General features: G+C 35.5%; 1 protein-coding gene across 5 annotated transcripts in view; it reads right to left on the bottom strand.

Moving 5' to 3' along the window:
- Positions 1–1,383: 1,383 nt before the first annotated feature.
- Positions 1,384–25,476, bottom strand: part of RTKN2 (rhotekin 2) — a 115,853-nt gene continuing 91,760 nt past the window's right edge. For 2 of the 5 annotated variants that reach the window (XM_070364504.1, XM_070364503.1), the window contains 3 exons: positions 16,502–16,667; positions 10,062–10,169; positions 1,421–8,825 (listed from right to left, as the gene is read on the bottom strand). In XM_070364504.1, coding sequence (XP_070220605.1) covers positions 8,320–8,825; positions 10,062–10,169; positions 16,502–16,667 — 780 coding nt within the window. In that variant the 3' untranslated portion in view covers positions 1,421–8,319. Of the gene's footprint in view, positions 8,826–10,061; positions 10,170–16,501; positions 16,668–25,476 lie in introns of all 5 variants that reach the window. The other 3 variants (XM_070364506.1, XM_070364505.1, XM_005896711.2) reach the window with 3 other exon arrangements.

The following is a 25,476-nucleotide window of genomic DNA, read 5'->3' as shown; positions in this document are numbered from 1 at the left end:
ATCATACATATAAACAATTCCTTAAGTATAAATGGATTAAATGCATCAACCAAAAGATCTATAGACAGGCTGGGCAGATGAAAACACACATGCATGTATGGACTTCCATTTACCACATCACTCTATCTAATCACCTAAATTATATGTAATTATTTTATATTAAGTTAATCATGTTTCCATTATGGCTTGCAATTGTAATTATCTTTAATTTTTGTCTGGCTATTGGTGTAAAAACTGATAAACATCTTTTACTATTGTGATTATACAAATATTATTCACTTTTAGAAAAGGCAGAGGAACCAGAGATCAAATTGCCAACATCCGCTGGATCATGGAAAAAGCAAGAGAGTTCCAGAAAAACATCTATTTCTGCTTTATTGACTATGCCAAAGCCTTTGACTGTGTGGATCACAATCAACTGTGGAAAATCCTGAAAGAGATGGGAATACCAGACCACCTGACCTGCCTCTTGAGAAACCTATATGCAGGTCAGGAAGCAACAGTTAGAACTGGACATGGAACAACAGACTGGTTCCAAATAGGAAAAGGAGTACGTCAAGGCTGTATATTGTCACCCTGCTTATTTAACTTCTATGCAGAGTACATCATGAGAAACGCTGGCTGGAAGAAGCAGAAGCTGGAATCAAGATTGCCAGGAGAAATATCAATAACCTCAGATATGCAGATGTTACCACCCTTATGGCAGAAAATGAAGAGGAACTAAAAATCCTCTTGATGAAAGTGAAAGTGGAGAGTGAAAAGGTTGGCTTAAAGCTCAACATTCAGAAAACTAAGATCATGGCATCTGGTCCCATCACTTCATGGCAAATAGATGGGAAAACAGTGGAAACAGTGTCAGACTTTATTTTTTGGGCTCCAAAATCATTGCAGATGGTGACTGCAGCCATGAAATTAAAAGACGCTTACTCCTTGGAAGGAAAGTTATGACCAACCTAGATAGCATATTCAAAAGCAGAGACATTACTTTTCCAACAAAGGTCCGTCTAGTCAAGGCTATGGTTTTTCCAGTTGTCATGTATGGATGTAAGAGTTGGGCTGTGAAGAAGGCTGAGCGCCGAAGAATTGATGCTTTTGAACTGTGGTGTTGGAGAAGACTCTTGAGAGTCCCTTGGACTGCAAGGAGATCCAACCAGCCCATTCTGAAGGAGATCAGCCCTGGGTCTTCTTTGGAAGGAATGATGCTAAAGGTGAAACTCCAGTGCTTTGGCCACCTCATGCAAAGAGTTGACTCATTGGAAAAGACTCTGATGCTGCGAGGGATTGGGGGCAGGAGAAGAAGGGGACGACAGAGGATGAGATGGTTCGATGGCATCACCAACTTGATGGACGTGAGTTTGAGTGAACTCCGGGAGTTGGTGATGGACAGGGAGGCCTGGCGTGCTGCGATTCATGGGGTCGCAGAGTCGGACACAACTGAGCGACTGAACTGAACTGCACTGAACATTGTATTAACAGTCAAGAGAAAATAACAGAATTCTATATCACTAAAACTACGATTTCGTGGAAAAAAACTGTAATCATTTTTTAAAATCCAGATGCATACCAGAATTATTTTGGAATTTTTGAAAAATACAAATGCCCAAGTATTGCTTTTATTCTCCAAAGCTCTAGATTTGTTTCTAATGAGCATCCATGTTTAAAAACAACTGGACTATATGATGGTTTTTTACTTTTATCTCGTTTGTTTTACTTTTTCTATTTCATATTGTTTTACCGTTTCATTTAGCTTATGTTTTCCAATTTCTCTTTTTATTTTTTTGCTGTTGTTCTTTCTCAAGCCTGTATCAAGCATAGTAGAAAAGCTTTTGCACACATACATATATATAAATGGTATGTATAATATATATATTTTAGAAAACTTGTGAATGTTTGCCTGGCTAAAAAAATTTATGACATATTGATTCCACTTGTTGTACTTAGTATGAATAGAATGCCAGATTTCTAATTTATATTTACTCAAAACTTTGATATAGTTCCATGTATTTTACATCTATTATTACTGCTAAAAGACTAGAAAGTTTATTATCTTCATGATTTAAAAAAAAAATTGAATGAGGCTGGAAACATCTAATCCAATTCCGAGAATATAAAGAAATGCTATGTTGTAAAACAAAACAAAACAAAACAAAACGAAACAGGAAATTAACATGTGATATAGTATTATTAACTAAATTACAGATTTTGTTCAAATTTCACAAAATTTTATGCTAGTATCCATTATTTGTTTTCATACCTTCCTTATTCAAGATTACACATTGTATTTAACTGCATTGAGCAGCTGCAGCTGCACCCAATAAATTCTGATACATTTTATTTTTGTTGTTACAAATATTTTCTGATTTTCAGGTCTACTATATCCTTCTACTTTTCTGTATATTCATTCTATTTATTTTTGAGAATTTTATATTGAAACTCCAACTGAAATATTCTATAAGGGTGTATCTATAGCTTCTTAGATATACCCATCATTTAAAAGTGGACACTTAATTTCTAAATACCTGTGGTTTTTAAAGTATCTTTGATATTAATTTCTCATTTTGATATTAATTTCTTATGTAAATGCTTTCTTCTCTGCAATCACACTCTGTTTTTTTAGTCTTCTAACTTTATTGAGGCTTTCAACAGCTAAGTCAAAGATCCCTCTTGGTAAATGTCACATAGAACTTGAAAATATGCGGCTTACTTTCAAATATCTTCGATATTGATTTCTAAACATAATTCTACAGTGTTAAGAGAACACACTCTGTATGATTTCAATACCTGTAGACCATGGAAGTTTTGCACCTTAAGTCCATAGATATGTTTCAGTGTCTTATAGTCTATTGGAATTTGAATAGAATTTGTATCCTACTACTGTGTGAAACAGAGAAGGCAATGGCACCCCACTCCAGTCCTTTTGCCTAGAAAATCCCATGGAGGGAGGAGCCTGGTAGGCTGCTGTCTACCAGTTCTACCCCAGTTCATGGGGTCGCTAGAGTCGGACATGACTAAGCAACTTCACTTTCACGCATTGGAGAAGGAAATGGCAACCCACTCCAGTGTTCTTGCCTGGAGAATCCCAGGGACGGGAAGCCTGGTTGGCTGCTGTCTATGGGGTCGCACAGAGTCGGACACGACTGAAGTGACACAGCAGCAGCAGCAGCGCAGCAGCAGCATTGTGTGAGTTGTATAAAGCTTAAAAATGTTGAATTGGTTCATGACGATTTTCAGGTCTATTACATCCTACTTTTCTGTATATTCATTCTATTTATTTTTAAGGATTTGATATTGAAACTCCAACTAAAATTTTAATGTATCTACTTAAAAAAAATAAGTATAAGATGTAGTGGAACTACATGTAACTCTGTTCTGTATTTTCCAAGCCTCCTTCTGTAAAGGTATTACCATACTTTCATAATTTAAAATATGAAAAGAGAAAAAATAAAGAAATGCTAGATAATGAAAAGGATTTTAAGTTGATGATAATGTGTTATGCAGAAGCAGCACATAACATTAATATGTAGGGGAACACAAAATACAAACAAGGACTCAGGCTATAAATGGAGTATACATAGAGCACAAAGGAAGGAGTGTAAGGGCACAAAGCCTTTGTGAACTTAGTGGTGCTACTTCTTGGAAAAATGAATAAAATCTGCTGACTGTGGGTTGAGAGGAGAATGTGTGAAGAAGAGGAGAGGAAAGATATTCTAGATAAAGAGAGGACAGCACAGATTGTTGAGGCCGTGTCCAAAGATGAGGACTACAGGAGGAGAGCACCGAGTAGGCCACGGTCGTTCCTGTAAATTGGGAAAGGTTTGGACTTTAACTCTGCTAGCACTGGCAGCACATTTTTAAAGAATCTTTTAAAATTAATTGGAAATATCTGGATTGAAGACTTGACAGAGTACAGACACATATGTATGTGTGTATATATAGATATATATATTTCTATTTCTACATGTAATAAATATAAAATAAATGTTTTAATACTTAAGATTAATAGATGGATAACTTAATACTTTTTCTCCCCTGTAAAATTAAAATCACTCCAACTAATTAAGCTGAAAACATGTTTCTAAACTGGCTAAATTCAACAAAAATACATCCATTCACAAAACCAAATTTTGTTTTCTTTTGAGTAAATAAAAATAAAATATATCCTGATACAACACTCAGGAAAGTATCCATTTTCAACAAAATTATCTATTTGGATATCTTAAAACATGTTTATGACAAAGCATAATTATGTATATATATCTTTTCAATATTTCTCTCCTTTAGTAGTTAACATTAAGAGATTACCACATCTCTCAAAGCAAATTGCTGCCATTTAAAACACAAGTTTAGCAAGATAGGAGATGATTTTGCCTATCAAACACACCAAGATTGGTATTTTTCCTATCTTGAGATAAATAAAAATGTTGGTTACTATTTCTTTAATAGTTAAAGTTATGTTATTTGAACATTAAGGTACTTTGTTCATTTGAGTACATTTCTTAGCACCAGCTGCTGGGTATGTCTTTTCTCTGTTTACCCTGATTTCACAACACTGTTTACTTCTATCAGTTTAGAGGACATACCTAAAGGAAAAAGTCCAGAAAATGTTTTCATGAATCAGTCTTTTAAAGTATACAAGTTTTAATCACATGACCTTGGTTTATCAATTTCTAATAGTTAAATATATATATGTGCATAATTAATACTTTTTAATCCAGAATCCTGACCCACATTAAAAAGGTAAAAATTATAAACAATGCCAATTATACAAATATGCCACAGAAAATAACATTCTACAATATTTTCAAATGAAATCTTGTTTTTAAAAATTCAAAAAATTCTTGTTTTTAGGAATTCAAAATTCCTAGTATTAACCAAGAATAAGCACGATACAGAAGAGACCATTTTCATTGTAACTATTACTAGCAACAATGCAGTTACACATGTGTAAGCATTTAAAAAGAGGAGTGTCTTTGAAATGTAAATGCAAAAAGTCAACTCTACTTACATCGTAAGTTTAAGACCAATAGAACACTGAAGACAACTATGAGAATATAAAAGGTCACGAAAGTTTAAATACTGTGTGGTAATTCACTCTTTAAAAAGACAGTTTTGACAAATTCTAACCACAGGGACAAATATTTTTCCTGCCAAACCACTTCTCTCATTCATGGTGCAGCATTTTACCTCTATCTAGTATGGTTGTTCCTTGTTCATGGTAACACAGGTGACTGCATTCAAATGGCATTTACCATAAATTGCACCGAACTGCCCTATAATTTCATTTGGACTGAATTAATTAACTTCTCAGTAGGTGGCTGAGGTACTGAACATAAGCCTAAAGAAATATTTGACTGCTTAACCTACCTTCTATGAATTGTCTCTAAATCAAGGCAGCTTCCATTTTAATAAACAGTACCAGGTAAAATATATTTAGTAGGACCTAAAGGGTAAAGATAAGGCATTTATAATAAATGGATTTAGTTTTCCACAAGCATGCATGTCCATTTAAAAGAAGTCAGGGGGCACGGCAGACAGTTAGGATTTAACAAAACTAATCAAGAGTTGGCATGCCTGATATTTTGAAAGTCTGTTTACCTTAGGAGGTATGCATTTATATTAACAAAATGCCTTCTCTGTCCTTGTAAGATTTTTAATAAAAAGCTCACTACTTTGTAGCAATTAAAATACTACTTTAATGCTGTTTTAAGTAATTTATATCTCAGGGCTTGAAATGTAAATCTAATTTTTAAAGATATTATCAGATCATCTGTATTATAATATCATAAAATACCTATTCTATTTATGATTCTCCAATTATAACATTATTAATATATGACAGTGAACTCTTTGTTTCAAATTTACAGTCTTCATATATCAAGAAGCAAATTAAAAGGACAAACAAGGAATGTGAAAAGTCAGCTCATAAAAAGCTGAAATGTTTTTTATTACGTGGCATATTTTTCTCTGTCATAAACTTCCAGTTTAGGAAAATGAGAAAACAAATAGTTCTTTTGGCAAACTCCTTGAAAAAGTGTTTAACTCAGTATTTTTAGATTTTTTTTTTAACTGTGGAAGAAAGAAAAGGAGGGAGGAAGAGAGGGATGAAAGGAGCCCCAACTTTGTATCATACCTTTTGCTGGGAATGGAGAGTGGGAAGAACTAACACTTAATGAGCAGTAGCTCAGAAGTACAGCTTAAGACTTCAACCCGATTTTAAAGGCTTTGTAACATATAGAAAGATGGGACCCCAGAAACAGTCTGAATAATTTTGGGGGAGATGGCCCTTGGTCAGGCTTCATCTAAATGGTTCTAGGCAGAAAGGCTTCAGCCTTATTTCAAAGTGCCCACTGAGGGCACAACTGCTAGGTAATTTCTCTAAGAACAAATTCTGGTTTCTGTACCATTTGAATCCTTCTTGATAATAATATGCATAAGGAGAAACAACAAGAATATAATTTGGAAGTTTTAAAACTGGTTTATTCTAAGGAAGGCTTTAACTTAACAAAAAAAGAATGTGTAGATGTCAGTTTCAGAAACAATTTTTCCTGCACATCTTCTAGCTTAGTAATTTAGTGGCAACAAGAGTCATTAATGCTGTCAAAAACAGCAGTCAGGTTTAAAAATAAAAATTCAAACAATAATATCCTTCACGTTTTTAATATGTCATTTACTGAATTGGCAATCACAACTGAGATTTATGACAGCCTTCTAGTTAGAAAAAACAAATGAATCGTACCTTTTTAGGTTTTCATTGTCTCTAAATTTTATCAGGCAAGCATATAGGATTTCCTCCTCATCAAATGCTGTGTCTGTCCTGGTGTCTCCAGTCACAAGAGACCTTTTGTACCACTACTCCCTTGAGTCCCAATTCTTACTAGGAGTCCTGGGCAAACACAAAAGTAACCTGGCAGTTACATCATGCTACATAAATGAGAAAAGACTCTGCTATCTAAAAATAATGAAGGGATCCATTTAAATTAATGTTATTTTTTGTGAAGTAGTCATTTTACTTTGTAATAACGTAATTCTGATTCAAATAGAGTTCTTATGAGCTTTAAAAAATCTCTAGAGATTATATACAAGGCAGTAATTTAATTCTTATATTTTCATTTCTTACAATGATATTTGAGATTTTTAGTGCTGCTGCTGACAGCTTACGGAAACTGTTTTATTTGAAAATTCTGATTTTTAAAACTGTCCAGCTCTTATTTATAAGAAGCATAATTATTAAGAAAAAGGTTTTTTTTGTTCCTTTAAGGTATTCATTCTTTTGCTATTTATTCCTCACTTGATTTCATAATTCTGTTTGTGTCACTATGATTAGTTGCTATGGAAATTACCTCCTATGGAAATGATTCCAATGTCATTATTGTAATAATATGACTTTAATGACAAATATCAATAGCAGACACAAACCCCTGCTAGAAAAAGGAAATCTAAATAATATTTTTAGAAGGATTAATTCTGAAATTATCACGGCCAAATTTTCTGGTATTTTTAATAGGTCATCTGCTTTTTAAATAAGTATTAAATGAATTTTAAGGTGTTAACAGCTACTCATTTCCCCAAATGCCAACGTCACAATGGAAATTAATACCATGCATAGAAAAGTGGAAGTAAAGAACATTTCATCTACCTGTTACCTAAACTTAAAAAATGTTTTGCTTTACATATGAAAGGTAATGTCAATAGCATTTCAGGGATCATCAAGGAAACAACTTTGAATAACACATTACATATTCCCTTTAAAGATGAAGAATTTAATATTCCAAAATTTATCCCAGGAATTTGAAAGGTCAGTCAACTAGTGAGTAAAACAATAGATGAGAGCCAGTGGACTATTAGATGAGAATTCCAGAATGCTAAGAAGAAATCTTCTTGGGTGGATTCTATAATTTGTGGTTTGAATGAAACTTTTGAAACATTCCATTAGGATTAAAATTCTCACAATGAGAATATGGCTCTCATTTAACACATTTTAAATTACTAGACAATCTCTCCCCAAAGAAATTTTAATGCTTTCTTCTGCCTAGTGCTTGTTCACCATGTAGTACTAATTTAGGAATAAATTAACCCTTCCAACAATTGAGATATTGTCTAGAAACTGCCTCTTATGCTCTGCTAGAGAAATAATTCTGAAAATTATAAAAGAGAAATCCATTTCTTAATTATAAAATATTTTTATACCTATTAATTATTGATTTAAATCACTATCACTATCATATTTACCTACATAATTCATATTACTATATCTACAGTGCTTCTGAATTAAGCTTCACAGTTATAGATTTTTAAAATGTTTTACACATTAAGGGTTTTCTATACTTGTGTCCACCACCATGATCTAGGGTCCAAAATGTCTTTGATAGTTTTCTGCCTTGGAGCTGGTACTGGCTTGGCTTCAATACTGGTTTTAGTGTCTGTGTGTTCACCATCAGTTGAACTACTTTTCCTGGCAGGAAGAAGTTTTCGAGGAGCAGCCACCGGTTTCTGTAAGTGATGCATTGGGGTTGACAGTTTGGTATCCAAAGGCGAGGTCTGAGATACACTTGTTTTTTCCCAGTTGCCCTGAACCAATTGATTTTTGTTGCTCTGTGTTTTTAAGTTGAATGGCACTTTATCAGAAGGAGGAAGGGGAGCTCGTCTCTTTTTCCCTTTCTCTTCATGTAACTGCTTGCTTGCAGGAGATAATACCTTTTTCAGTGTGGCCCAAGAAGGAGATGAGGCTTCTTCATGCTGGCCAATTAGGAACTCTCCATTTGTCTCTTCAATTTTTTTTTGTATTATACCAGTTAAACTTTCAAGTTTCATAGGTGAATCAATGCCTGTAATAATTATTAGAAAAAATACATGGAACAAATTCTGAAGCAGTAAACCCTTTACCCAAGGACGTTATTCCACTATGTTATCTATATAATAGTTATCCAAACCAGACCAGGATAAGTTTTTTTTTTTTTAATATGTTTACTTGTAAAAATAACCATACTAATGGAACCAAAAAATAAGATCATGTACTGCATGCATGCACACACACACATACACACACATGCATAAGTATATTCCTAAATATACGTGGAAAATCCAGTTTTCAAAGGAGTTGAGCATCATCAGAATTTTTTTGAATTCTGCAGATTAAGTATTTATTAAATAACTTTTGTTGGGTTTAAAATCTATTCTGACTTATAGGTAAGAGTGGATTCCCTTTTATAAACCCCTGATAGGTAAACTAGGAAAATGTAACTGGATTAGTATTCCTTCCTGTAGACCAGCAAAGTCTTTGTAATAGGGAAAAAGTCCAAAACAAAACCCCCATGGAAACAGAGTGAAGCCTTAATACTACTTTGGTGATTTTCCTTGGGAAAAATGGGAGACATTTATGTCAATTACATGATATTTTCAAATGTGTAAGCTCAAATGTTTCATTTTAAATCCAACATTTAAAGGTATATGTAAGTGTAGGAACACTGGTGGTAAAATACACTAGAATTTAGCACTGATTTGTGCTTGTTCACAACACTGCTCACTGAGGCAATCACACAAAGATAAATAAATACACTTCAAACTGTGGGGAAAATGGAATATTTATGAGTCTAGAAATCTAAAATTTTCCAAAGTATTAAACTTAACCAATTTTTTTGCCTGAGAGGAAAACTTCCATTTATTAATATTCATTTATCAACACTACTTTAAAACAAATTTAATAAAATATGGAAAAAATTACTGAACATAATTACATTTTAAAACGTCAAGGTTTATATCTTCAGAATTTTCATCAGCTACTCAGCTAATATTTATTTTCAGTGTACCCTTATTCATTTTGAAGTCTTAACATTTTTGTTTGATCTTAAGCATTCAAACTATGAAAAATGTGTATTCATTAATTTTGTATTAATTCATCTTTTAAACATGAGTTTCTTAGTCTATAATCATAGTCTTTTTTCATTCATTTTTGACTGTGGCTTGAAAATTTTAGCATTTTAATGTCAATAGAATAAGCTGCTTGTTTGAGGACAATGTCGTTTTTGTTACCCTGAAGCTTAGAAAAGACAAACCTCACTTACTCATATCATGATAGACTGAGGTTGCCTCTTTTGTCAAGAACAAAGGTGGTTTCCGTGGTGACATAATCTCAATTTTCATAAGTTCTTCACAACAATGCTTCCATTGGCCTAAGAAAGAAAAAGGTAGGCTAGTTTAAAACAAATGTGAAATATATATTTAATTTTTAACAGATTATCAACACGTTTTTTGCTTTGAAAAAATAAGTGAATTCATGAAGTAGTAGCTTAAAGAAGTTATAAAAACCTAGTACTACCCATTATTTCTAAGTCTAGGCACAAATGTACTCTATTTTAAATATAAATCTCTATGAACAGATATTAAGCTAAGTTCTGTAGGCTACTAAATACTATATTACTTCTCTAAATGGTCAATAACTAAAATGTTTATGGTAAAAGTTTGTGTAAGTTCTCTTAAATATTATATAAAAACATTCAGTATTTAAAACAGTTGAAAAGTAAAGATTAACTGAAATATAGTTAACTTGAAGGAAGCAAAAAAATATATAAGTAGTATTTCTCAGAAAATGATTTTAATTTTGAAAATTTTAATTAAGAAATAAGAATTGCTTACAAAAAATTCTTTTAAGATAATAATCATGCCCTCCTAAAAATCAGGAAAACTAGAAAAATGCTGTATTTTCATTTTATTTTGGGTACATAAAAACCTGTTACTATAAAGACAGATCATTCAAAATTCTAACTGGACGCGATGGACTTGAGTTTGAGTAGGCTCCGGGCATTGGTGATGGACAGGGAAGCCTGGCATGCTGCACTCCATGGGGTCACAAAGAGTCGGATATGACTGAACTGAAATGAATTTATTTTAGGAAGGACACTTTAAAGCCATTAGGCATTCAAAATAATACTCAATAATAAAAATACTCTTGAGTAAGTTGTTTTAATATTTAAAATTGAAAAGTGTGGACCATAATAATTTTTCTTGTAATTACAGTTTACTATGTTCATCTCAAAATAAAATTCTCAGATTTATTTCTCCTTAGTGGATATAAAAAAATATTTAGCTTTTCCATCTTTATTGTGGACTTGTATGCTGAGTTTTGCCATTCTTACATGCTATTTTACATTAGCAAAGAAGTAAATGTAATAAACACGTGCCTTTTTATACTGATTTATGATCTGTATTTCTTTTTATTATATTCTCAACCTCTACATTCAACATCCAGCTTATTTCCCATGGCTTAAAAATTAAAGATACTTCATGTTTACTCAAATTATCTATTTTTGTTATTTTATGTCTAATTTATGTCATGTTAATATGGTAATATATACATAAATTTTAGATCCATCACTTTAAATAGTTAAGAAATAAAAAAAATCCCTTTCAATATGTTTTATTACAATGCTAAGTATAGAATATGGTAAAAAAATTTCAAAATATCTCATATAGCAATATATAAAGGGAATAAAATCTTGAGTTTAAGCCTCAAAGGTTGCTTTGTAGAATTTAAATCTAGTAGGATCTGAGATTTGATAACTTATTCCTCCTTTCTACTTCCTTTTTTAGATAAATATAGAAGCGCCAGCCTTTTCTTTTGGGGGGGCATGAAAAAATGGCCTTAAAATGGAAAAGTAATGAAACACTTTAAACCAGCAAACAATTCTCTGTCAAACCTTAGATAAGGAATATAGTACAGCATTGTTTCAATATTGATAGTTCAAAGCTTTTCATCGTTTAACTGATAGCAGAATACTATGTTGAAAACTGCAATATAAAGCCACATTATCCCATGTGTTACACAAGTCAGAGATATAAATGTGGCATGTTCACTGATCAAGACATTACAATTAAACACTTTACCAGTAAATAAATTAGCAAGCATAGGTATATGTAATATGAACATGCTAACAATAAAGGCCCAGTATGAGATATTAAATGGGTATATTTTGCTCACATAAAATCTGTATATTGAAGATGTTTCCTACCACATATACTATTATAATGCTCCCATTCAAAATAATCTATTATGTTGAGCTGCTTATGAATGTCAGGTCCATGAATCAAGGCAAATTGGAAGTGGTCAAACAAGAGATGGCAAGAGTGAATGTCGACATTCTAGGAATCAGCGAACTCAAATGGACTGGAATGGGTGAATTTAACTCAGATGACCATTATATCTACTACTGCGGGCAGGAATCCCTCAGAAGAAATGGAGTAGCCATCATGGTCAACAAAAGAGTCCGAAATGCAGTACTTGGATGCAATCTCTAAAATGACAGAATGATCTCTTTATTTCCAAGGTAAACCATTCAATATCACAGTAATCCAAGTCTATGCCCCAACCAGTAATGCTGAAGAAGCTGAAGTTGAACGGTTCTGTGAAGACCTACAAGACCTTTTAGAACTAACACCCGCAAAAGATGTCCTTTTCATTATAGGGGACTGGAATGCTAAAGTAGGAAGTCAAGAAACACCTGGAGTAACAGGCAAATTTGGCCTTGGAATACGGAATGAAGCAGGGCAAAGACTAATAGAGTTTTGCCAAGAAAATGCACTGGTCATAACAAACACCCTCTTCCAACGACACAAGAGAAGACTCTACACATGGACATCACCAGATGGGGAACAGCAAAATCAGATTGATTATATTCTTTGCAGCCAAAGATGGAGAAGCTCTATACAGTCAGCAAAAACAAGACCAGGAGCTGACTGTGGCTCAGATCATGAACTCCTTATTGCCAAATTCAGACTTAAATTGAAGAAAGTAGGGAAAACCACTAGACCATTCAGGTATGACCTAAATCAAATCCCTTATGATTATACAGTGGAAGTGAGAAATAGATTTAAGGGCCTAGATCTGATAGATAAAGTGCCTGATGAACTATAGACAGAGGTTTGTGACATTGTACAGGAGACAGGGATCAAGACCATCCCCATGGAAAAGAAATGTGAAAAAGCAAAATGGCTGTCTGGGGAGGCCTTACAAATAGCTGTGAAAAGAAGAGACGCGAAAAGCAAAGGAGAAAAGGAAAGATATAAACATCTGAATGCAGAGTTCCAAAGAATAGCAAGAAGAGATAAGAAAGCCTTCTTCAGCAATCAATGCAAAGAAATAGAGGAAAACAACAGAATGGGAAAGACTAGAGATCTCTTCAAGAAAATTAGAGGAACATTTCATGCAAAGATGGGCTCAATAAAGGACAGAAATGGTATGGACCTAACAGAAGCAGAAGATATTAAGAAGAGATGGCAAGAATACACAGAAGAACTGTACAAAAAAGATCTTCATGACCCAGATAATCACGATGGTGTGATCACTGACCTAGAGCCAGACATCCTGGAATGTGAAGTCAAGTGGGCCTTGGAAAGCATCACTACAAACAAAACTAGTGGAGGTGATGGAATTCCAGTTGAGCTATTCCAAATCCTGAAAGATGATGCTGTGAAAGTGCTGCACTCAATATGCCAGCAAATTTGGAAAACTCAGCAGTGGCCACAGGACTGGAAAAGGTCAGTTTTCATTCCAATCCCAAAGAAAGGCAACGCCAAAGAGTGCTTAAACTACTGCACAATTGCACTCATCTCACACGCTGGTAAAGTAATGCTCAAATTTAACTTAGTATATATTATTAAATATTTGAAAAAATCTTTCACTATTCCAAGCAGTAACCTATTTGATGGTCTAAAACAGGTGTCATTCCTCTTTTACATGTTAGCTCTCAGATATTAAAAATTAGCGATTACCTCCCCACTGCCTCCCAACCTCCTTCTCAAGCTGTCCTTCCACAGGCTAAACACACCTAGCTCCATTACTGTTTTCTCATCATTTCCAGTTTTCTCAGCCTCATGATTTTCTAACTCTCAAGCTAAGTCAAGTCATTGAAATATGTTCTAAGTATTACATTACTCTTACTTTATTCTGCCCTAGATATTTATCCTCTATTTTGTTGCATATATCACATTTCACTGAAGATTACAAGAAGCTACACTTATTACGAGGAGAGTAAAAATTCTAAAGCACAAGTCACTCTGGGATAATATATGCACTTCCATTTTTGCTTCAGATCTTCATATCTTACACAATGAATTCTAAACAGCAAATGTAATACTATTTATACTTTAAAAATTAGACTGGCAGATTTTATCTCCAAAGCATTAAATACTAAAGAAGTAGCCAGACCTGAGAACCTAGTTGTCATCGCTTTATTACTTTGACAGTACAAAAATGTCATGAGATTCTTTAAGTTAATTTTTATTGGAGTATAGTTGCTTTATAATATTTAGTTTCTACTGTACAGCAAAGTGAAAGGACAGAATATACATATACGTATATTCCCTCTTTTTTGATTTCCTTCCCATTTAGGAAGGAACCATAGAAACAACTGAGTAGAATTCCTTGTGCTATACAATAGGCTCTCATTAGTTATTTTATACATAGTATCAACAGTATCAATCCCAATCTCCCAATTCATTTCTCCTCAGATGTCATGAGATTCTTACCCCACCAACTGCCTCTTTTAGCATAATAAATTATTTTACATAATTTGAGGAATGAAAACACGAAATCATCTAACAGTAGTTGATACCTAGACTATATATACTATTCTCACATTTTTACTCCTCTTTCCTGTTTTTGTCTATACAAAAATTTTAAAATGCCAATGTGGATGTGTGCATACTAAGTTGCTTCGGCCATGTCTGACTCTTTCCGACCCTATGGGCTGTAGCCCACAAAATACTGGAGTGGGTAGCCATGTCTCCTCCAGGGGATAGTCCTAATCCAGGGATCAAACCCATGTCTCCTGCAACACCTGCATTGAAGGCAGATTCTCTAATGCTAAGCCACTGGGGAAGCCCTTAAAATGCCAGAATCATTTCTAAAAGTAACACGGTCTTCTATAAGACAGACTTTATAAATCAAGAGCAGGTAGGTAAGTAGTTAAAATTTTAGCTGTAATCAACAAATGAGAGGAAGTTGTTGTCTTTTAAGTTACATACCTAAGATCAGCTAAAATTTTAAAATAAAGAAATGCAGTACATGCAGGTAAATGTATAACAAATATTTAAACATCTACTAGTGTTAGTTGCTCAGTCGTGCGCAACTCTTTGCAACCCCATGGACTGTAGCCCACCCAGTTCCTCTATCTATGGAATTCTCCAGGCAAGAATGTTGGAGTGAGTTGCCATTCCCTTCTCCAGGGGATTTTCCCAACCCAGGGATCAAACCCAGGTTTCCTGTATTGCAGGCAGATTCTTTACCATCTGAGCCATCAGGGAAGACCCATTTAAACATCTACTGAGTGCCAAGGGACAATACTTAAGGAAAACAAGTTCTGAAAAATCCAAGAAAGCCCTGGAAGGAGTCCTCTGGTTCCCTGCAATAAGCATGAAACCTATTCAGGATTCAATTTTCTCATCTTAAAAGCAGAGAGAAATAATTTCTACTTCACTGGGTTGTTATGAAAAATAAATGAAGCCATATGGTATTTGGAAGCTAATCAATAAATTTATTTCCCTTTTCTGCCCCCTCCCCAACCATCACTGTAATAACTGGCCAAGCCATGGATCAGAGTATGCTTACAAAAATTAACCTGAGGACTGCAGATATTAACTATTTTAGAGAATTCTCAGCAACAGCTCCTAAAATGTCTAGGATTAGGATCTAATCCTAGATCCTAAAATAACTCTAGGATTATCTCGAAGAGCTGCAGAAATAACTTCCTATTGTTTAAAAATGGTTTTACTTTGCAATTCTATAGAAAAGTATCATAAAGACAGAAAATACTGATTGAATCTAACAGTAGGCTTAGTTTGCTTAGAAATAGCCATTATCAATAGTCTACATTTTCAATATACAGTTTCAATATTTTTGTTGATAAAATTCCTCCTTAAATTGAGAATATTAGAACCTCGTATATTTTACATACTATAACTCCATTACATTACTATCACATTGTTTTTATAATCCATGCCATTGAACTGTATTATTGAAACTGAAAAACCATATGTGCTGTTTAAAAAAAAATCTCTTTGGATGATGTCCAAAATGATAGAATGAATCGGGAGTTAACAGAAGTCTACATAAAAATGAATCTCCTTCTGAACATTTCACTTATTTTATGATCATTACTATCCTAGAGAAGCTTTTTTTACTCATATAGCTTATTATCCTTTTGATTGGAGAGACTGCCTTAAGCCATTCAACCTAATATTTTGAGAAAAGGTGGTTTACTTGTTTTAGGGACCAGAACTTAAAAGTAACAGGCAATGATACTAGGAATTCACAGGTATTATCAGTCATGCACTGGGGAAAAATGGACAGAAAAAAGCATCAATGCATTGATGATATACTACCATTTTATTCAAGAGCATACAAATTCTTAATACAAACTATACAATTGTAATTTTAATATTTAGTTTGCTATGTACATCCTTTCATGCTACATGAATATACTATTAGAGAATCCAAATGTCAGCTTACTAAGATCAAAGAAATGCTGCCAGAAGGCTTCCATCCACTTCTGAAGATCTTCTCTATTGTCAGCTGAAAATATATGAGTTTCAGCCTGTCCAGCAACAGGGTTGATGACAGAGAAATTATTAATTCTTTTCGTTTTATCCTTATCCACTGCCCGAATTCTGGTTTCCTAAAAATAAGACAAAACTGATGTTTAACAAGAGACTATTTCTGTAATGATCAAATAAATGTGTTATTGCATAGCTACCATGTTTATACCAGATGCAATTACAATCTTATTGCTGATCAGTTGAAATTTAAAATACGTAATTTTGAGAATTTTCAACATACAAGCTCAAATCAAGAAAGTTTTTAAAAAATACTTTAAAAATACTGAGTAATGTTTCAAAGTATACTACACGTAACACTAATGTTAAATTACATGAGATTAAAACACAACCTCTGTTGATCTCTCAGTTTAAGTAGGAGTTTGCTGTCTTTTACATACATCTTAAAATTTGTAATAAAACAAGTAAGCATGTTATAACTGTAATGAGTTATGTTAACTGTATTTCCAACAGTAATAAAATAATCAGTAAAGTATGTTTCTTACTCTAATATTCACTCATAGAATACAGTGTTATCAGTTAAAGCAGTAAAATCATAATGTAACATTTACATAATGTAGTAAAGTTAGGCTTTCATCATTAACATTTATTTCATATGTAACATTCATTTACCAAGCTCATAGCTAAAGATCCATAAAGTAATATAAATTTGAAAATGGTAAAAAAAATTATTTTTTAAAATGATGAATGCACCACTTTATAACAAAGGCAACCGCTTCATACATGCTGATACTCTAAACCTTTTCTTTAAATTTTTTTCAGTATTTATTTTTGGCTGTGTTGGGTCTTGTACTGGACATGGGCTTTTCTCTAGCTTCAGCAAGCAGGGCGGAGGGAGTGGGGTGTTAACTCTTCATTGTGGTGCACGGGCTTCTCACTGAGGTGGCTTCTCACATTGGGGAGCACAGGCTCTAGGCAAACAGCCTTCAGGAGTTGCAGCTCAAGAGCTTTAGAGCACAGGCTCGGTTGTTCCATGGCATGTGGATTCTTCCCAGATCAGGGATCAAATCCATGCTTCCTGCCTTGGCAGGCAGATTCTTATTCACTGTGCCACCAGGAAGTCCCAATCTAGGAAAAAGGAAAGTCCCTTTTTTCTGAGCGCTAGTAGGTATGACACCATGTGATCCGTCTTGTGTTTATGGGTAGAAGAGACTATTCCCAAGTCACATATATGCATTGCTATGTCATGTGATAAGCTAGCAACTACAAGTAGTTTCCAAGGAACTATGGAAAAAAAGTCTGAAATAGACCTATAAAGCAAAGATAGTGATCTGGCTGCCTGGATAATGACTGACACTTACATTTTTCTAGCACAATGCTGTTCACTAGAAATATGTTGTGTGCCACATAAGGAACTTAAGATTTTCCAGTAACCAAATTTAAAAAAGGTAAAATGAAACTAGTGAAAATAATTATGTAATAATTAATATATTATTTTAAAATAATATATTTTTATAACCCAGATATTGAAAATATTTTAATATGTAATTAACTAAAAATGTTGAGATATTTTACATTGTTTTTTTCACACTAAAGTCTCAAAAAATTCCAGTCTGTATTTTTAGTTACACTATATGTCAACTTGGACTGGCCACATCTTAAGTACCTAACAGACACAAGTGGCTAGTGGCAACTGTACCGAGTAGAGCAGTTCTAGAGCTGGATGGCTAAGCCTACTGTAATGAATGCAGAATACTTGGCTGGCAGTTACAAAGGCTGGTTCAGAGTGGGAAGACATTATTCACTTTATACTGAATATAGAATGAAGAGAATCTGTGTGTAGAGTCACACACCAAAACCGATATATACATTTAATCATGTCCTATGTAGACATTTTAGAACTAGCAAAGAGTTTGGAAGAAAAGCTATCCATTCTCTGACAAACAGATAAATATGAGCAGGTGAACACCATACAGATGACATAAATTCTTTTCTGAAGGAACTCCTATTTAAATATCATGAGAAAAAATGTATGCTATACAAAGTAGTTCAGTTCAGTCGCTCAGTCGTGTCTGACTCTTTGCAACCCTATGGATTGCGGCACATCAGGCTTCCCTGTCTATCACCAACTCCCGGAGCTTACTCAAAATCATGCCCATCGAGTCAGTGATGCCATCCAACCAATCATCCTCCATTGTCCCCTTACTTCCTGCCTTCAATCTTTTCCAGCATCAGGGCTTTTCCAATGAGTCACATCTTCGCATCAGGTGGTCAAAGTATTGCAGTTTCAGCTTCAACATCAGTCCTTCCAGTGAATATTCAGGACTGATTTCCTTTAGGATTGACTGATTGGATCTCCTTGTAGCCCAGGGGACTCTCAAGAGTCTTTTCCAACACCAAAGTTCAAAAGCATCAGTTCTTTGGCACTCAGCTTTACTTATAGTTCAACTCTCACATCCATGGAAAAACCATAGCTTTGACTAGATGGACCTTTGTTGACAAAGTAACGTCTCTGCTTTTTAATATGCTGTCTAGTTTGGTCATAGCTTTTCTTCCAAGGAGCAAGCATCTTTTAATTTCATGGCTGTAGTCACCATCTGCAGTGATTTTGGAGTCCAAGAAAATAAAGTCTCTCACTGTTTCCATTGTTTCCCCATCTATTCGCCATGAAGTGATGGGACCAGGTGTCATGATCCTAGTTTTCTAAATGTTGAGTTTAAAGCCAACTTTTTCACTCTCCTCTTTCACCTCATCAAGAGGCTCTTTAGTTCTTTGCGTTCTGCCATAAGGGTGGTGTCATCTGCATATCTGAGGTTATTGATATTTCTCCTGGCAATCTTGATTGTTTCTCATGATGTACTCTGCATATAAGTTAAATAAGCAGGGTGACAATATACAGCCTTGATGTACTCCTTTCCCAATTTGGAACCAGTCTGTTATTCCATGTCCAGTTCTAACTGTTGCTTCCTGACCTGCATATAGGTTTCGCAAGAGGCAGGTCAGGTGGTCTGGTAGTCCCATCTCTTGAAGAATTTTTCAGTTTGTTGTGATCCACAGAGTCAAAGGCTTTGGCATAGTCAATAAAGCAGAAATAGATGTTTTTCTGGAACTCCCTCATTTCTTCAATGATCCAGCGGATGTTGGCAATTTGATCTCTGGTTCCTCTTCCTTTTCTAAATCCAGCTTGGACATCTGGAAGTTCACGGTTCATGTACTGTTGAAGTCTGGCTTGGAGAATTTTGAGCATTACTTTGCTAGTGTGTGAAATGAGTGCAACTGTGCAGTAGTTTGAACATTCTTTGGCATTGCTTTTCTTTGAGACTGGAATGAAAAATGACCTGGAATTTTGAGCATTACTTTGCTAGTGTGTGAGAGGAGTGCAATTGTGCAGCAGTTTGAACATTCTTTGGCATTGCCTTTCTTTGGAATTGGAATGAAAACTGACCTGGAAAATGTTGAGTAGAAGGACATGTGCTCATTTTCTCCTGTAAGAACTCCAAAACTACAACTCCTTGCTGAACAACTGTTGATTGGAGAATGTTGGATCCCACCAGAAAAGATACCCCATGTCCAAGGGCAAAGGAGAAGCCCCAGAAAGATGATAGGAGGAGCGAAATTGCGTTTATAATCAAACCCCTTATCCACCAGAGACGCTCAGAGGGCTCAAACAAACCTTGTGAGCACCAGGACCCATAGACCCCACAGAGACTGAGCCAGAACTGTGTTTTGAGTGTCTCCTGCAAAGTGCCTGCTGCAGGGGCAGGGGCTCTGGGTGCAGCAGACGTGGGTATGGCATAAGCACTCTTGGAGGTCACCATTAACCCCACCATAGAGCCACCAGAACTTAACACAGGACTGGGAAAACAGACTCTTGGAGGGCAGAAACAGAACCTTGTATGCATCAGGACCAGGAGAAAAGAGGAGTGACCCCACAAGAGACTGACCCAGACTTGCCCGTGAGTGTCCAGGAAACTCAGGCGGAGGCGTGGGTCAACGATGGCCTACTGCAGGGTCGGGGGCACTGAGTGCAGCAGTGGGTGCATGGGACCTTTAGAATAGTGGGTCACCATTACCTTCATTACCGCCACCATTGGCCTCAGGTCAAACAACTGGGAAGGAACACAGCCCCACCCAACAACAGAAAATTGGATTAAAGATTTACTGAGCATGGCCCTGCCCATCAGAACAAGACCCAGTTTCCCCCTTAGTCAGTCTCTCGCATCAGGAAGCTTCCATAAGCCTCTTATCCTTATCCATCAGAGGGCAGTTCAGTCCAGTCCAGTCACTCGGTCCTATCACACTCTTTGTGACCCCATGGACTGCAGCACGCCAGGCCTCCTTGTTCATCACCAACTCCCGGAGTTTACTCAAACTCATGTCCACTGAGTCAGTGATGCCATCCAACCATCTCAACCTCTGTCATCCCCTTCTCCTCTTGTCTTCAATCTTTTCCAGCATCAGGGTCTTTTCCAATGAGTCAGATCTTCGCATCAGGTGGCCAAAGTATTGCAGTTTCAGGTTCGGCATCAGTCCTTCCAATGAATATTCAGGACAGATTTCCTTTAGGATTGACTGGTTGGATCTCTGTGCAGTCCAAAGAACTCTCAAGAGTATTCTCCAACACCACAGTTCAAAAGCATCAATTCTTTGGTGCTCAGCTTTCTTTATAGTCCAACTCTCACATCCATAGATGACTACTGGAAAAACCATAGCCTTGACTAGACGGAACTTTGTTGGCAAAGTAACATCTCTGCTTTTTCATATGCTGTCTAGGTTTCGATCCCTGGGTCAGGGAGATCCCCTGGAGAAGGAAAAGGCAATCCACTCCAGTATTCTTGCTTGGAGAATCCCATGGATGGAGGAGCCTAGTGGGCCACAGTCCACGGGGTCGCAAAGAGTTGGACACAACTGAGCGACTTCACTTCACTTCAGGTTGGTCATAACTTTTCTTCCAAGGAGTAAGCATCTTTTAATTTCATGGCTACAGTTACCATCTGCAGTGATTTTGGAGCCCCCAAAATAGTGTCTGCCACTATTTCCACTGTTTCTCCATCTATTTGCCATGAAGTGATGGGATCAGAGGGCAGACAGAATGAAAACCACAATCACAGAAAACTAATCAAACTGATCACATGGACCACAGCCTTGTCTAACTCAATGAAACTATGAGCCATGCCCTGTAGGGCCACCCAAAATGGATGGGTCATGGTGGAGAGTTCTGATAAAATATGGTCCACTGGAGAAGGGAATGGCAAACCATTTCAGTATTCTTGCCTTGAGAACCCCATGTAGTTACAAAGCTTTGAAATTTTCAAATATCGTAAAATATAAGGATTGGTAACTTAGAGACAGTCTATCCTGTAGTTTTTTTAAAAAGTAGGAATGTATCTTCAGAGGATTATTATTTATGGCCAATATTGTAATTTTATTGTAATAGGATCTTTTTACACTCTTATGCCTTGGAATAAACTTCAGGAGTTAAGTTCATTAAGTAATTACTTATACAGTATTCAATAATGCTGCCCTAAATGGCATCTGGAGCCTTTGAATACATGTAATCAACCTTTTCAAATATAAACCTTATTATCATTAGCAGAGAATGACTTAAATCTCAAAATAATCTTTGATATATTCCTTTCAACCTAAATAAAAGCTGTTGCAGATATGGAGGGCTGCAGTGACAACCCTCTATTGCTGTTAATATTTAAAAACAAACCTGAATGATAAAACACAAACTATTCTTATTTCGCATTGTTGCTGAAACTGTGATTCCCTCCATTCAAATCGATCTTAATACAAATTCTGACTATCTTTTGTATTAGGTTGGTACAAAAGTAATTGTGGTTTTGAACCATGAACTGAAAATCATTATAACTAGGCTTAAACACATCTTTATTAATCAAAATAGGAACCATTACAATAACACATTTTTGCCAATGAGAACTAAGTTTGTTATTCCTACAAAGTAAAAATTCACGCTTTACAATTCAATGAACTCTTGGAAAGCATTTTCTGCCTCCTACTGGTTGTGCAAGTGTTTTGCCTGCAAAAAGTTATCAAGGTACTTGAAGAAGTGGTAATCTGCTGCCAAGCCGTCAGGTGAATATGGCAGACGAGACAAAACTTTATAGCCCAATTCATTCAACTTGAAGCACTGGTTGTGTGACGTGAGGTCGGACGCTGTCATGGAGAAGAACTGGGACCTTTCTGTTGACCAGTGCCAGCTGTAGGCATTGCAGTTTTTGGTCCATCTCATTGAGTTGCTGAGCACACTTCTCAGATGTAATGGTTTCACTGGGATTCAGAAAAGTGTATTAGATCAGACTGGAAGCAGACCACCAGTGACCATGATCCTTTTTGGGGTACAAGTTTGGCTTTGGAAAGTGCTTTGGAGCCTCTTCTCGGTCCAATCACTGAGTCAGCTGTTGCTGGTTGTCACATAAAATCCACTTTTTGTCACATGTCATAATCCAGTTAAGAAATGGTTCATTGTTGCTGCATAGAATAAGAGAAGCTGAAACTTTAAAATGATGATTTCTTTTGATTCGCGGTCGGCTCATGAGGCACCCACTTATCAAGCTTTTTCACCTTTCCAATCTGCTTTAAATGCCAAATGACCATAGAATGGCTGAAACTGAGTTCTTCAGCAACATCTCCTGTGGGTTTAAGAGGATCAACTTCTATGATCCTCTCAACTGGTAGTCGTCAACTTCAGATGGCCAGCCACTGTGTTCCTCATCTTCCAAGCTCTCGTCTCCTTTGCAAAACTTCTTGACCTACCCCTACACTGGATGTTTGTTAGCAGTTCCTGGGCCAAATGCATTTTGTTGATGTTGCGAGCTGTCTGTGCTGCTTTCTGATCCACTTTGAACTCAACCAAGAAAAAAAAAAACACTAGAATTTGCTTTTTGTTTAACACCATTTTTATAATCTAAAATAAACATAAAATAAACAAGTAATGTCATTGGTAAAAAGATATAAAGCAAGATATGCACATTAAAATGATGTATAACCTAACCACATTTATTTAAGAATGTATTCCAATATCAAATTGACAAAGTTCAACAATGCAAAACCACAATTAAATTTGTACCAACCTAATATACAGACTTAAAATGGATTTAATTTTTAAATAAGATTTTTATAGATGAATAGGCAGAATTTTTAATAATACCAATACACAATTTCAAACAAAAATAGCTATGTGGAAAATCTGACAACTTGATCATTTATATCCTTCTACAAGAAAACAGTACAACATAGAAATACTGAGCACTCCATTAACTCTGATAGCCATCAGTTCAGTTCAGTTACTTAGTCGTGTCTGACTCTTTGCAATCCCACGAATCACAGCACTCCAGGCCTCTCTGTCCATCACAACTCCCGGAGTTTACCCAAACTCATGTCCATCGAGTCGGTGATGCAATCCAGCCATCTCATCCTCTGTCGTCCCCTTCTCCTCTTGCCCCCAACCCCTCCCAGCATCAGGGTCTTTTCCAATGAGTCAACTCTTCACATGAGGTGGCCAAAGTATTGGAGTTTGAGCTTCAGCATCAGCCCTTCCAATGGCTGATAGCCATAAGTACCACTAAATCTTTATAACACGAGAGGATTTTTAAAGGTACAAATGAAACAGAAGATATCATCTGAATTAACTTCAATATGTTATCATCCAAAATAATTTAACTAGTGAGAAACTTTTTTCAACCAAGAAAGTGTATATCAAAGAAAAAGTGATTAAAAAGTTTCTGATAATGTCAGAAAGTTCATGCAATCAGTTTTTCACTGTGGAAAAAGTATCAGTAATAGTGCTCAGGACTTCACTTCCCAACAAGGAATGAATTAGAAAATACATGGTGCATTTTAGGACTGGCAGTCACTATGGGCTTGCACAATGTGTACATGTGGTGAGTTTCTCCTCCAGCAGGGTGTGAAGGCGAACAACGTGGGTATTCTTGCCCCCATTATTTACACCAACTAAAACACTGCATGGTACCCACTAACTGATTGAGAAATATTTGATGAATAAATGCATAACAAAAGAGTCACTCTGATAGCAATTAAAAGTTTGCTACTGAAAGACTCAGATCCTAGAGATAATCCATAGTCAGTCTTTATAGATGAGCAAACATGTTCTGAGATAAGTGTTCTCTCCAAGGTCAATTTCTTGTTTTGCTTTTGCTAATTCCAAAACTTTTAGCTGATCTGAGAGGCTTTACAATAATACAAATACAATCTGAGAAGTCAATTTTGTAACAAAATACAATTAACTCAAGTCAAAAAGTTTTTCATTATTTTGAGTTAAAACTGTACTTTAACTTCTCTGTTTCTGTGGTAATGGAAAAATACCATATCAGAAATAGATGTATAATTTGTTTATCTTACTTTTGAATATGTGACTTTTAAAATGTCTACTATACACTCCGATTTTTATACTATATACTATGATTTTTAAATACTCTTTCCTACTAAATGGAATCAGAGTTCTTTAGAGAAATGGTTCATTTCCAGCCTGGCTCAAGAAATAGAATAAGCCTGGAACATCTTTCCTACCAGAAATCAAAGATTACTAAGGTTGTATCAAAAAGACTCAAGAGTAAACTTGAAGATGCTTCCAGTAGCCAATTAGAGGGCAACTGAACGTCAATAAGAATTACTACAGAAATGGTTTGATGCATGGAAAGTCTTAAAATCCACAAATTCATGATATTTAAAAACTAACTCATTGATCACCTCTGAAGGATGCTTGGGAACCACCTCGTAGTTTTGGTAACTAGTGTATTAACTGTTGGAGAAGACTCTTTAGAGCCCCTTGGATTGCAAGGAGATCAACCCAGTCAACCCTAAAGGAAATCAACCCTGAATATTCATTGGAAGGACTGATCCTGAAGCTCCATCACTTTGGTCACCTGATACAGACAGTCAACTGAT

The sequence above is a fragment of the Bos mutus genome, chromosome 28 (assembly GCF_027580195.1).
Source record: "Bos mutus isolate GX-2022 chromosome 28, NWIPB_WYAK_1.1, whole genome shotgun sequence".
NCBI classification, from domain to species: Eukaryota; Metazoa; Chordata; class Mammalia; order Artiodactyla; family Bovidae; genus Bos; species Bos mutus.
The sequence above is the reverse complement of the archived record's forward strand: the minus strand, read 5'-3'. Positions and strand labels throughout refer to the sequence as shown.